The sequence below is a fragment of the Cydia amplana genome, chromosome 27, assembly GCF_948474715.1.
Source record: "Cydia amplana chromosome 27, ilCydAmpl1.1, whole genome shotgun sequence".
NCBI lineage: Eukaryota > Metazoa > Arthropoda > Insecta > Lepidoptera > Tortricidae > Cydia > Cydia amplana.
In genome coordinates, this window is record NC_086095.1 from 1,034,408 (window position 1) to 1,048,055 (window position 13,648).

General features: G+C 37.0%; 1 protein-coding gene and 1 long non-coding RNA gene across 2 annotated transcripts; one reads left to right on the forward strand and one right to left on the reverse strand.

The window, feature by feature from the left end:
- The first annotated feature begins 3,492 nt into the window (after nt 1-3,492).
- On the forward strand, nt 3,493-5,604 carry LOC134660545 (uncharacterized). The gene is made up of 2 exons (XR_010097881.1): nt 3,493-3,820; nt 5,555-5,604. It is a non-coding gene; the product is annotated as an uncharacterized LOC134660545 (long non-coding RNA).
- A 2,455-nt stretch (nt 5,605-8,059) lies between these two features.
- Nucleotides 8,060-13,647, reverse strand: LOC134660489 (uncharacterized protein C1orf198 homolog). The gene is made up of 5 exons (XM_063516258.1): nt 13,407-13,647; nt 12,068-12,312; nt 11,549-11,715; nt 11,086-11,247; nt 8,060-8,187 (listed from the first exon to the last, which is right to left on the reverse strand). Exons 1-5 carry the CDS (start codon nt 13,536-13,538, stop codon nt 8,060-8,062), a joined length of 834 nt encoding a protein of 277 aa, XP_063372328.1. The 5' UTR covers nt 13,539-13,647.
- Nucleotide 13,648: the final 1 nt, after the last annotated feature.

Consider the following 13,648-nt stretch of genomic DNA (forward strand, 5'->3'; position numbering starts at 1 on the left):
GACGATGACCGCTTCCCATCAGGCGGCTCGTCAAAACATATTCACATTTCATGATCTGAGATGAGTTCCTGCCAATCTCAAAAAAAAAATTAAAAAGATGGATCTTGATACGGATATCATACACAGACAAGAAGTATGCTCGCCATAGTAAGATTTGGTAATGGTAAGAATTTAATTTCTGTACCGTTTCGTACCTTGTCACAGTGACAATCAATGAAAATCGTCAGGGACCTAATACCCTCATACCTCTTGTCACTCAGACAAGGTACGGTAAGGTAAATCGTAAATATACAAATATACGCAATAGGAAATAAAACTCATCCCATTGTTGTGTCGTCGTGTCGTGTGACCGCTCGGTCTTGAATAGTAAGTAAGTTATTATATTTGTCTCGCTCGCACCCGTGTGTCTTATATCAGGTTGCCGCGATCGACACTGTCATACTCTCGTAATAACAAATTAAATACGGCGCACGGGGTAAGCAATATTAGACTCTTAGTCAGTAGTACAAATTCGGGCTATGTAAAGTTGCACTGCATACAAACCTAACGCAAACTAGTCGGAACGTGGTCGGCGCGGCGCGGCCTTGGTGTGAGTAGGTACTTAGGTATTATATTAACGGACTTAAGGAAAGTTAACGGAAGTTAACAAGTCCGTTACAGGTTTTTAAAGTTAACTTAAAAGTTAATCCGTTACTCGAAAACTTAACTTCGTTAATTAACGATTAACGGATTAACGGACTTCTGCAATGTATGATTTGCTGATCCTATAGCAATGCAAGAGACAAAGTATTAAAATAATCATTTGTATAATGACCATACCCAATGCTCCCTATAATCTACATTAAATTTACATTAGTATTATATTTGCAATTGCGATAGATACCAGAGATAAATAAATACTGTTAATAAATTATGTGACTGCTACATAATGAAATGTTAAAAAACGTGTGGGTTTATGAAACGAGCTACAGGCGAGTTTCATAAAAATACCACATGAGTTTTTTATGTACAATTATATGCTCTGCTTTATCTATACAAATATAAGCTCTATAATGTGTTCAGGAACCGCATGTTACGACCGCCGTTGCGGCATTTGATCACACACTCAATAAAACGTCATCTCGAGTGACACTACAAATGGTGAAAAATCAAATTCCTTTTTTTCAGAGATGTTCGAAATTTGAATGTCATTATTAAATCGATGTCGACGTTATTATAGTTTGTCAAAAGACTCTCATTTCAAACAGACAGAGAGAATCATACTACCTTCTTCGTTTTTTTTAGGATTAGAAATTTGGTAAACAATCTTGATGTGTCTTTTAATTGAAAAACACTTTTTAAAAATCAATAACTATTACTTATGAAAACAGAAGATTATAAAAGATCGTATTAGATTCATAATTGTTACATATTTACCGTAACTTATTTTAAAAATATGTTTTTCAATTAAAAGACACATCAAGATTGTTTACCAAATTTCTAATCCTAAAAAAAACGAAGTAAAATAAAAGGTTGAGTAAAGTCTATTTTTTTATTCGGTAGACTGAAATGACAGTTAATAGTATGAAATGACATTTCATGTTCATACAATTAGCTGTCATTTCAGTCTACCGAATAAAAAAATAGACTTTAGTGTTTGTTTTTTTTGTTCTTATCTACTGACAAATTTGTTTGACCAACTATATTACGCAATAATAACATTTTCACAGATAAGAAATTTGTACCAAGACAGTTTATCTTTATGATGGCCGTAATTTGCGGTTTATGAACTCTATATAGAGGTTATATGTGTGTAGATAAAATACCTTATTAATGCTGCATTTCAGCTAAAGATGCACTGTGTTTTCATACAAGTGAGAAATAGCTTAGCTTAAGAGTGCCCGGCCCTTTCTAATTAATACAGTTAAAAAAGACAGGTAGTCTATTACTCGCGCGACAGTCGCGGTGCACTTGTGCTATGTCTACCGCTTAGTAAAGTGGCATTAATGCTAATGTAGATATACTGTGGATTATAGGGACCTTTATTTTAATAAGTAAGAGTTTATTTTATATTGTGAATCATAATATAAAATAAACAAGTTCAAAGGGTGTTTCTAAAATAAATGTTGCTATAGTCTGTCAAGCCATTTCCGTCAGTAGAAAAAAAGCGGCAAATTTAAAAAACGTAGGCGCGAAGGATTTCATCCCATAAAAAATTTGAATGTCGCGCCTTTTTCTACTGACAAAGTTGTTTAACAGACTATATATGTATATGTATATGTCACTGAAATTCTTAACTGAAAAATCTTGCCCAGTAAAAAAAATACTGCAGTAACTTTTGTCATGTTTCTATGTTTAACTGAATTTCATAATTTTCCCATGTACATGTACGAGAACAAATTAGTAGTATAATTTCAGGTGCCCGTTTCTCAAAAACTTGTAACTTGTAATACAAGTGGAAGGCCCTTTCTAACAAAAGCTGTCAAAAAGTGACATCCGCTTGTATTACAAGTTACAAGCTTTTGAGAAACGGGCCCCTGCCAGCCTATTATGGATAGCTTTATCCATCTTTATCCACGTGATAAAATAACTGTCACTGTTTAACACCGTGGGAAAGAAAGTGACGGACACCGTTTTATCACGCTGTCACGTAGACAAGAACGACCATCATATCCGTACTGATCTTACATTTAAGTATGCCGGTGCAAACAAAGTGTGCAAGTGCTATTAAACTTCATGCTTTCATAGTAATTTTACGTTTATGGTGACACTACCACACTGTCACTGAAGTATGTCTTTATCCATGAGATGCTGGCGTACTTTTTTTTTCAAGTGAAAACTTCTTTAGCGGCGCTGGCACTTTTTGAGGTGGGGAAAAAAATGTTAAACTCGCGACAGGTCACGTGACCGACAGATTGAAAATTCGTAAGACGGACACGTGACCTGATCGACAAACTGTTACAATGTCATTGAGTTTTCACTTCTGCCGGCACTCCCGGAGTGCAACCCGTTTTTTTTTTTTTTTTTCAATTTAAGTGTACCTTTTAAACACCCTTTAACACATTAAATTCTCTTTGACATCTAGATTAAGCTTACTACAAAAAATTAAAAAAGCATTGTCATCTCCACAGTAATTTTAAATTTAAGTAACTTACTAAAGTCAGGACGCAAAACACGTAGAATTTTGTACATTGACAGCGGGTCCTTACTCTAATCATAGAGAAATATAGTAAGACAAGAGTGCTCACTCCATACATCAGTTCAGACTATTAATTTTAGTGTCTACATCTAGCATCGAGTAGCGGAACTATCAGTACTGCTACTTGAAAATAGATGTAGCACCGACCGGAAAGTCTTATCTCAACAGCATAAGACTTTCCGGTCGGTGCTACATCTATTGTCAAGTAGCAGTATGCTCTAATGTAAATTTTGTATTGAACTGCAATTGTGTGTGTGATTGAAGTTTTCTATGTACCACAAATCTTGTACAAAATCTTTAGAAATTTCTAAGATCAGCCATAGAGAAATAAGTAAGCATACAGTGCTCACTCCATACATCAATTTTCTTACTAGAACGCTTATTATTTTCGTAGTCGACATCTAGCGTCAAGTAGCGAATTTATCAGTACTGCTACATGATAACATGACAATAGATGTCGCGGCGAACGAAAAGTCTAATGGTCAACAATTTTTAGCTAATATTATAGCCGGATTAACCGGAACTCTTCTGCTTGTAATATTAGTTGTAAATTGTTGAGCGATACACTTTTCGTCAGTCGCGACAGTCGTGACATCTAGTGTCAAGTAGCGGTACTGATAAATCCGCTACTTGACGCTAGATGTCGACTACGAAATAACTCGCGTTTTGGTAAGAAAACTGATGTATGGAGTTAGCACTTTCTTTACTTATATTTCTCGGTGATATTATTAAATTATCAATAATGGTTCTAAATGTTCTAATCACGCATTTATACAAGTGACAATTTTTGAACGCATTTTTTCACAATTCCGCAGCTCCGCACTTGTGATTATTATTATACGATTAAAATCATTATTAATAATTTAATCTGAATTTCTTGTAATAAATGGAGATGACAGTTCTACAGTCTTTTTATAATTACAAATTGTTTGTAAAAGATATTTCATTGTAACTGAATTACTTTAATAGTACATGAGTATGTTGATTCTATTTTTAAGTTTAATGGTACTTTAAGTATTAATGTAAGATTAAAAGTTTTCGAGATATTGTTTTGTTTTCTTTTAATACCGGTACTTATATAAATATCCTTTTTGTGGGCTAGTAACACCGCCGCGTCTGCTGTGTGTATGTATGTGCGCGATAAACTCAAAAACTACTGAACGGATTTTCATGCGGTTTTCACCTATCAATAGAGTGATTCTTGAGGAAGAAAGGAAGATTTGTTAAGAGCCCATCAACGTGCACACTAGCGCCACTGCTGAATAATCGTGATTATTTAAATTTAATGAAATATATTTAAAAAAGGGGGCCGCTACGTACTGTATCTTGTATTAAAGTACCTTTTGAATACATCAAACTAGTTTCTATGTTGCTGGATTCGTCAATCTATGCGTCCAAAGTTAAAACGGCCGTTTTTGTTTTCAGTTCATAGATTGACGAATCCAGCAACATAGAAACTAGTTTGATTTATTCAAAAGGTACTTTGATACAAGATACAGTACGTAACGGCCCCCTTTTTTAAATATATTTCGTTAAATTTAAATGATCACGATTATTTAGCAGTGGCGCTAGTGTGCACGTTGATGGGCTCTTAAGGTTTTGTGTAACCCGTGCGAAGCCGGGGCGAGACGCTATTATTACAATAAAACAACCAATAAGAGAACTATCATATATTTGGATTTACAACATAATAAATATCGTTTCAAAACAAAGCATAAACAACAAATACTAGAACAATTTTGAGAGCACACCAATTTCTATACATAACCATAGAGAAATATACTTAATCTTTTGAACGCCAAACGGCACATCCATTTGCCGTGCCACGGACGCCACGGGGGTAAAATTTAGTTTTGTGAATAAATAATGCCAACCTAAAAGTGGGGTGTTTTTCAGTAGATTTTCATCAAAAAACGATCGACGTCAAATGCCGTCTTTGGCGTCGTTGTCACGATTTTGCGTTGACGTCATATGCCGTCTGTGGCGTTCAAAAGGTTAAGTAAAGAAAGAGTGGTAACTCCATACATAAGTTTTGTTACCAAAACATCTAGTCGACATCTAGCGTCAAGTAGCGAATTTATCAGTACCGCTACTTGGCACTAAAAAAAAAATTTAAAATTTAAACTGTTTATTTCAGTAAAAAGACATTGTATTACATACTAAACTTAACTACTAATCTTAACTTAAAAAGACTAGATGTCGCGACTGACGAAAAGTGTATTGCTCAACAATTTACAACTAATATTATAAGCAGGAGTTGAAAATAGAGTTATATTTATAATATTAGCTGAAAATTGTTGAGCATTTGACTTTTCGATCGTCGCGACATCTATTGTCAAGTAGCAGTACTGATAAATCCGCTACTTGACGCTAGAGGTCGACTACGAAAATAATAAGCGTTTTAATAAGAAAACTGATATATGGAGCGAGCACTCTGTGCTTACTTATTTCTCTATGACATAACTAGCATAAATTATAATAAAATCAGACTTTACCGAGATTCGTAAATGCAAATAAAATCTTTAACCCTGACACTGCTTATGAATTTATGATCTAAACTCACAATTCAAGAATACATTTAGATCAGCGGTACTCAACCTGCGGCCTGCTGGGCTATTAGGTGGCCCGCCAGGTGATTCTGCGGGCGCAGCATGGTTCCATTTTCATCGCCTTACATACTTGTTAGAACGCGACATGGTGACAAGCGATAAAAATGCGACCGTGCTACCGCCGCTGGTATAGATACATAACCTTGCCATCCGACTATCACCTTTAAGCAAATTCATCTTGCGGTCCGGGGCTACAAGGCAAAATAGTCTTTATGGCCCTCATAATAAAAGGTAGAGTATGACAGATTTATATGTATGTCTATGGCTCTGATTGTTGTCTATGTTCAATCATAAATTTCCTTGGCTATGGGCAATTTCATTCGTGAGCCATAGTCCTTAATCAAAAAGATATAAGAAACCATGGTTTGTCATTGAAATAGCAACCTTTAACGCACTAAGTTAAGGTTTATTATTGGAAGATGTTTCCTCCACTTGACATTCATTTTAGAGCCTATACAATAATTACATAACCAGTAAGTAATAATATTACATAAAAAAACTTACACATGTATGTAGTAATTAAAATATGAGTATCTAACTGGACCACTCTAGTGACATTTCATAGAGACTAGGAGAAATTAATTCTCACATACACTAGGTGTTAACCTTTTCGACGCCAACGACGGATATATCCGCACCGCAGGTGAACGTCAAAGACGGATTAATCCGTCGCAGACCACAGAGCAACATAGACCTACGTGCATATGCATAAAGTTCAATTTCAGTTTTGACGTTTCGGTGACGTGGCGTCCGAACAACGTTCGGAAACCGGTTATTTTTCCAAACCGTTATCATGTACTTGGCGCAAAACCTTTTAATTTCGGTTTACCGGTTTTTAGAAGAAAATTTCCAAAGCTCTTGTCTGATTAACCGGTTTAGAACAATAAAACCGGTTTCTTCCTATATTCGTTTCTATGTTTACGCGGCACACAGCCGGGCCGGCCGGCCGTCTCGTCGCTCGTCGAATAAACCGGTTTACTTAGATTAAAATAATGATCTTAAAACGTTCGCGTTCTTATGAAAGTTCGGTGTAAAACCGAAATAAACCTGTATTTACCGCAATTTTTTTAACCGGTTCCGAGCCTTGCGCCTGAGTGACGGCTTTTGTGTTTGACACAGCGTCGAAAGGGTTAAGCTACAGGCCTTCCACTGATTAGTATAACTAATTTTAATATTTGGCAAGCGATAATACTAACGCAATTGATGCAAAATAAGTATATGTTATAATCCATAATATTAACATAAAGTACAAAATTGTCAGCATTATACATAGCTAATTGTCATATACATAATAGTTAATTATTTATTTACGATACAAGTGCGAAAATAAGGCATTTCGCACTCGTATATCGTACAATGTTTTACAGTACAAATTTTCGACGTAGTTGTAGTTACGTAATGTGCTTATTATAGCATAGCACAGGGTATCGTAATGGATCACCAGATGTACATACAAGTAAAAAATAAATAAAAAATCCAGATGTACTGTAAAAAGTTTAAAACTGTTAACCGACACAGTTTTTTCTTCAGGATATTAGGTAGGTACATACATTTTGGAAAAGAGGTAATACTCTAGTATTTAATTTTGCAACACAAGCAATATGTAATTAATAATATAAAATGTACTTTTTAAACCCTAACGTTTTGAACAACATTGTCCACTTGAGATTCTTTTATATTTTAGAACTTATAATTAATAATAGTTATTTGTTTTATAATGGGCCAACTTGTTTATTTAGTAGTATAGAGCAGGGCTCGGAACCGGTTTTTTCTGTAAAACCCAAAATAGCCCAGTATTTTTAATTATTTTATGCTCTTTACGTAGTCATGAATCATGTATTTAGGTAACACCTTCGTATTATTAGATTGTCCCATTAAAAATGAAATTATAATCCAAAGAACGAAAAAGAACGAAATAATACCGGTATTTTTTGTATGAAGAAAAAACCGGTTCCGAGCTTTGGTATAGAGTCACACAGACTCTATACTATAAATACATAAACACAAGAATTGCTTGTTTAAAGTTATCACTACATAGTATAAAACAAAGTCGCTTCCCACTGTCTATCTATCCCTATGTATGCTTATAGGTTTATGTATAATTTGTTAACCCGTGCGAAGCCGGGGCGGGTCGCTAGTATTTAATAAACTCAAGGAGAAACAGACCGATGGTAATTTTATTTTAAGAACCGGACCCCTGAAGAAACTAATCGGTGACCCCTGCTAAAAGGCAATCGCGTCACGAAATGTAGACCTGACGTTGACCGGGCCGTTACCAGTTGTCCAGGAAATCGTAGCCCGTCTTTGGCACGGATTCGGTTAAGGTCTCCGTGGACTGGAAATCCGTGCCCGAGGAAGCTTGGCTCGAGGAAAGGAGGCCGCGGTTCTCTTCGGAAAGATCTGGAACAGATAAAAAAGTTGTCAAACATACTTGTTTGACGAGTCTGGCCTAGTGGGTAGTGAATCTGCCTGTGAAGCCGATGGCCCTGGGTTCCAATCAGGGCTCGGAACCGGTTTTTTTGTAAAACCCAAAATAGCCCAATATATTTAATTATGTTATGCTCTTTACGTAGGACTGAATCATGTATTTAGGTCACAACTTCGTATTATTAGATTGTCCCAATAAAAATGAAATAATAAACCAAAGAACGTAATAATACCGGTATTTTTTTGTATGAAGAAAAAACCGGTTCCGAGCCTTGGTTCCAATTTCGGTGAGGGCATTTATTTGTGTGATGAGCACAGATATTGAAGTAGTACCGAGCTACTAACAATGGCGATGTATGCAGCTCGGGTGCGCGCGACCCACCCCTCGCACTCCGCACGATTGCCCTGTCTAGACATGACTAGAATGACGCAGTGTTATTTATACGTCACTAGCGACCCGCCCCGGCTTCGCACGGGTTAACAAATTATTCATAAACCTTCCTCTTGAATCACTCTATCTATTAAAAACGCATCAAAATCCGTTGCGTAGTTTTAAAGATCTAAGCATACACAGGGACAGACAGACAGCGGGAAGCGACTTTTATACTATGTAGTGATAATTTCATAGAAGTTTGACGTTTAAAATAACACTTGCACTGCGTGTGCTATAAATCGTTGCAGACGTATCTTGGTGTGACTTTAGCTCATTGCTGTAGAGTAGATCGCATTATGACTCAGTACAGCCATACATAATATAGTATACTTTGTTTAATTATTAATCTAGTGGCCTGTTCCTTTGTTATTCGTATAACTCATTAGCTTATCTACATGCTTAAATAGGTATGTCTCATCCATACTAATTAGATAACTGATATGAATCACAAGAATCCAGATACCTAGTGTTTAGTGAGGCACTAGCTAGGCACAGTATATAAAACAATAGTCATTCGACGAAGCCGTCTGACAGGGAAATCGTGCGGGAGGCGAAGATCGCGCGCACCCGAGCTGCATACATCCCCATTGTTAGTAGCTCGGTACTACCCTCAGGGCTAGCGTGTCGTAGGGCTCATTTAGACGGTGCGAGAACTCGCATGCGAGTTTCATTACATTGCGTTATTTGATCGGTCGGCTGAATTGATGTAACCTCAATGGTCCGCAATGTAATTAAAATCGCATGCGAGTTCGCGCGCCGTTTAAATGAGCCCTTATAGTAAGTCAAGTATAAGTCTTGGGCAGCTGCGTAAAAGTCTGTGACAATGACAACCCTACTGTCACAGTTTATATGTGTGCGCGGCACGTCTGTACACGCGTCATTGTGTATGTGTGGGTAAGTCGCTTTACTGGGAGCACGCCAGAAGTCCGCCAGATTCATGTCGCGGGGTGAGGTAATGCGAGTCTGGGCGGGGCGGTGCGTGGCCGTTCTGTATGATAATACTACTATTACTTATTCTGTGCTACTGTGTTCTTGTGCGGTGTCGGCATTTACGCAAACATCAAAGGCGTCGGTCCAATGTTACTTTTACACTTTGACTGAGGATTAAATTAGCGTTTCTTTTTTTTTCCATTTTTATGTATTATGACCTTTTTTGCCACTTTTGTGTTATTTCTAGTCAGGATCCCGAGCCCTTTTCATCCTTATAGGAGATAAAAATCGTCCTAAAATTATTCACTTTCCTTTTTGTTGCCGCCATACAAAGTATATGGGGAAATGGTAACACAATAGGAAATAAGCTCTGGGACATTTTTTTATCCCATTAGGATCGAAATAGCTCGTGATTCTGAGTAGAAATAACAATGTAAAAAGATGCATTTTTGATACCTAAATAAATCATTCTTCATTTTCATTTTCAAAAAGTGGCAAAAAAGGTCACAATAAACGCTTAATGTGATAAATAGGCTAGAAGCACATAGTTTATACAGTTAGTAGCTACATGGATGACCTAACGCATTGGCATAATGCCTAAGCTAACATATTATATGTTATGAGTAACATATTATATTAGGTACGTGTTTTATCAACTCATATTCAATGTGGTGTGTTGAAACCGTTACCAAGAAATACCTATGCGTAAGGCAAGTGTACCTATCCTACTAATAATATAATTATTATTATAAAGATGTTTCTATAATTTAATGTTCAATCATATTCATTTTTTTATTGGGAACCTTTTATTCTATTATAGTTCAAAATTAGATTTGAACTTGTCCTTTTAAAAGGACATTAGGACTTCAAAGGGTAAATATAGTGGGTACTCACCACTGCTGCTCTTCGCAATGCTACTCCCATAGTTCTCGAACTTGGTCTCAGAGTGCGGGCTCTTGAAGTTGGTCCGGAAGAAGTTCTCACTAGACCTATCCTCCCAAGTCCCAGAGTCATTTTTGCAGTTTTGAATTGTGTCCTTTTAAAAGGACATTCGGATTTAGAAGGTTATAAATGTAGTACTAGTAGTAGTAGTACTTACCGCTACTGCTTTTCGCAATACTACTCCTATAGTTCTCAAACTTGTTCTCTCCGAGTGCGGACTCTTGAAGTTGGTGCGGAAGAAGTTCCCGCTAGACACCACTATCCTGTCAACTCCCAGTCATTTTTGCAGTTTTGAATTGTGTCCTTTTAAAAGGACATTCGGATTTAGAAGGTTATAAATGTAGTACTAGTAGTAGTAGTACTTACCGCTACTGCTTTTCGCAATACTACTCCTATAGTTCTCAAACTTGTTTTCTGCGAGTGCGGACTCTTGAAGTTGGTGCGGAAGAAGTTCCCGCTAGACACCACTATCCTCTCAACTCCCAGTCATTTTTGCTGTTTTGAATTTTGTCCTTTTAAAAGGACATCGGGATTTACAAGGTTATAAATGTAGCACTAGTACTCACCGCTGCTGCTCTTCGCAATGCTACTCCTATAGTTCTCAAACTTGTTCTCCGAGTGCGGACTCTTGAAGTTGGTCCGGAAGAAGTTCTCACTAGAGGCTACTATCTGCGCCGCCGCGCCTCCCACTAGGCACTCGCGCTCCTCGTCTTTGGCTTTGAAGTTACCTAAAATTGATATGTACAGACAGATCATAGAGAAATATAAGTAAAGAAAGAGTGGTAACTCCATACATCAGTTTTCTTACTAAAACGCGAGTTGTTTCATAGTCGACCTCTAACGTCAACACAACAAAGATATGACAAAGTAAAAAAAAATTGTGTGGGGTATCGTTGGATAGGTCTTTCAAAACGAATAAGGGTCTCCAAACACCATTTTTTGACTTCCGTTCCGTACACTGATGCGACATGTCTTGTGAAAACCACATGTCCTTTATAAAGGACAAGACGCAAATAAAAACTGTCTCACCCATAAATTTGGTAATGAATCCAGGCGAGTCCTTCTCCTGAGGCTCCTTATACTTCAGGATGTCGTGTGACTTCAGGGCGTTCTTCAGTTCGCTGACTACCTTCGAGTGGGACATCGCTAGTTCTGACATGACGGGGGGCGGCGATGTGGGCGGCTCTTTTGGAGGCCTGGCAAATTTGACAATAAGTTAGTAAGCAGTTTAGTTTCTACCAGGCTCTAGTTTTCGTCCACCAGGTAATTAATTAGGCGAGTCATTATTTCAACTAAATTGGTTCAGCAGTTTAAACGTGAAGAGGTAACAGACAGACAGACAAACACTTTCGCATTTATAATATTAATATGTACTTAACATACCTAAACAAAATGGGAGGATGAACTCAAACTCACAGCGGCCCGAACTGGAGAACAGTGGCCCACGACAGACCCCAATGGAAAGAGCTAGAGGACTTTGCCAAGCGCACACTGAGTTAAGAGACATACTCTTAACTCAGAACAAAAGGGCTTAATAGATAAACATACCTGTGTTCACTCAAAACACAAAGATTTAGCTGGCTCTTAGTCTGATACAGGAACGGAGCAGAATGCTCGTCCCTATACGAACTATTCTCATCCTGAATCATCCTCTGCCCGTGGTCTCGCCCGAAGAACGACATGAGGTCATCTTTGCGGACCGGCGGGTTGTCTAAATCGAACTCTAGCGTGTCAAGTAGAGCGTATTTTAGAGAGATTTCGGGTTTTATGATTGATTCGTTTATTATTTCAGTCTGGAACAAAAGTAATTTTTTATTTTATTTTATTTTACTTTATTAGGTACACTAAACAGACATCGTACAATATCATGGGTAATACAATTGTACATTATGGCTTAAATCTAGCACGAGATCCAAAACAAGTGTACACAGCATGTTTTACAATTTAGCGGAAATATTACAAACTAATTCTAATTCAGGGGAATCAGATACATAATATTAACTAAAAGAGAAGTAAACAAATATAAGGGTCAATCAACTACTTATTAAGTTCAGAATAAATTTAAAAGTGGAAAAATTACTGTCTTGGGTGAGACTTGAATTCACGGCCTCTGGATAAGACACTGACTCTGGAGTTCAAGTCTCACCCTAGACAGTAATTTTTCCACTTTTAAATTTATTCTAAACTTAATAGCATCAGTCGCAGACGTTTCTGCTTGTAAAAAATTAAAAATTTAATCAACTACTTATTGTTGTTATCCTGTGTCATCACCATCCAGCCAGCCAGGGGACAATATTAGCACAATTAATAAATAAACAAATAAATAAATATTAGGAGACATCTTACACAGATCAACCTAGCCTCAAACTAAGCAAAGCTTGTACTATGGGTGCTAGGCGACGATATACATACTTATATAGATAAATACATACTTACATAGAAAACACCCATGACTCGAGAACAAATATTTGTATTCATCGCACAAATAAAAGCCCTTACCGGGATTCGAACCCAGGACCATCGACTTCACAGGCGGGGTTAGAATGTTGTACAACGTGTACAAAAACGGACATAAATCTATTTTTAATCACTTACTATACTACTAATTTTAGAGGATTTAAATAAAAAGCTCAAATACTGTTATCTCTAAGATCATAAGTGATAATTAAAACTGAGTGGCATGCGTTTCCCCGCTATTTAATGTTCACTAACGTGAGTTTAATACCACACTATCACTCGAAGAGGCAGTTATTTATAATTACGGGGCAATGGCCTGATGTATATGAAAATACTGCATCGGTGCAAGATTCTTACATAAATCTTACTTTAGAATGCAAACAGCGGTTAAATAATAGAAAACGGTAAACAAGGAAGCATATATACATACCTTTTCCTTCTCAGTGAGCGTATCCCAGATGTTTTCATAAGAGTTTTTGGCCTCGCTAATGTCTTCGTACATTTTTGCAGCCAGCGGGTTCATTGTACGGAAGTAATCTTCCGCTTTGGCGCTCAACGCCATTTTTAATCAGTTTAATTGAGTAATTAAAGGATGTTTGTAAATCCAGTTAGTGATTCACGCGTAAATAATTCATTTAAAGTACACAAACTACGAATACAGCCATCTTTGAC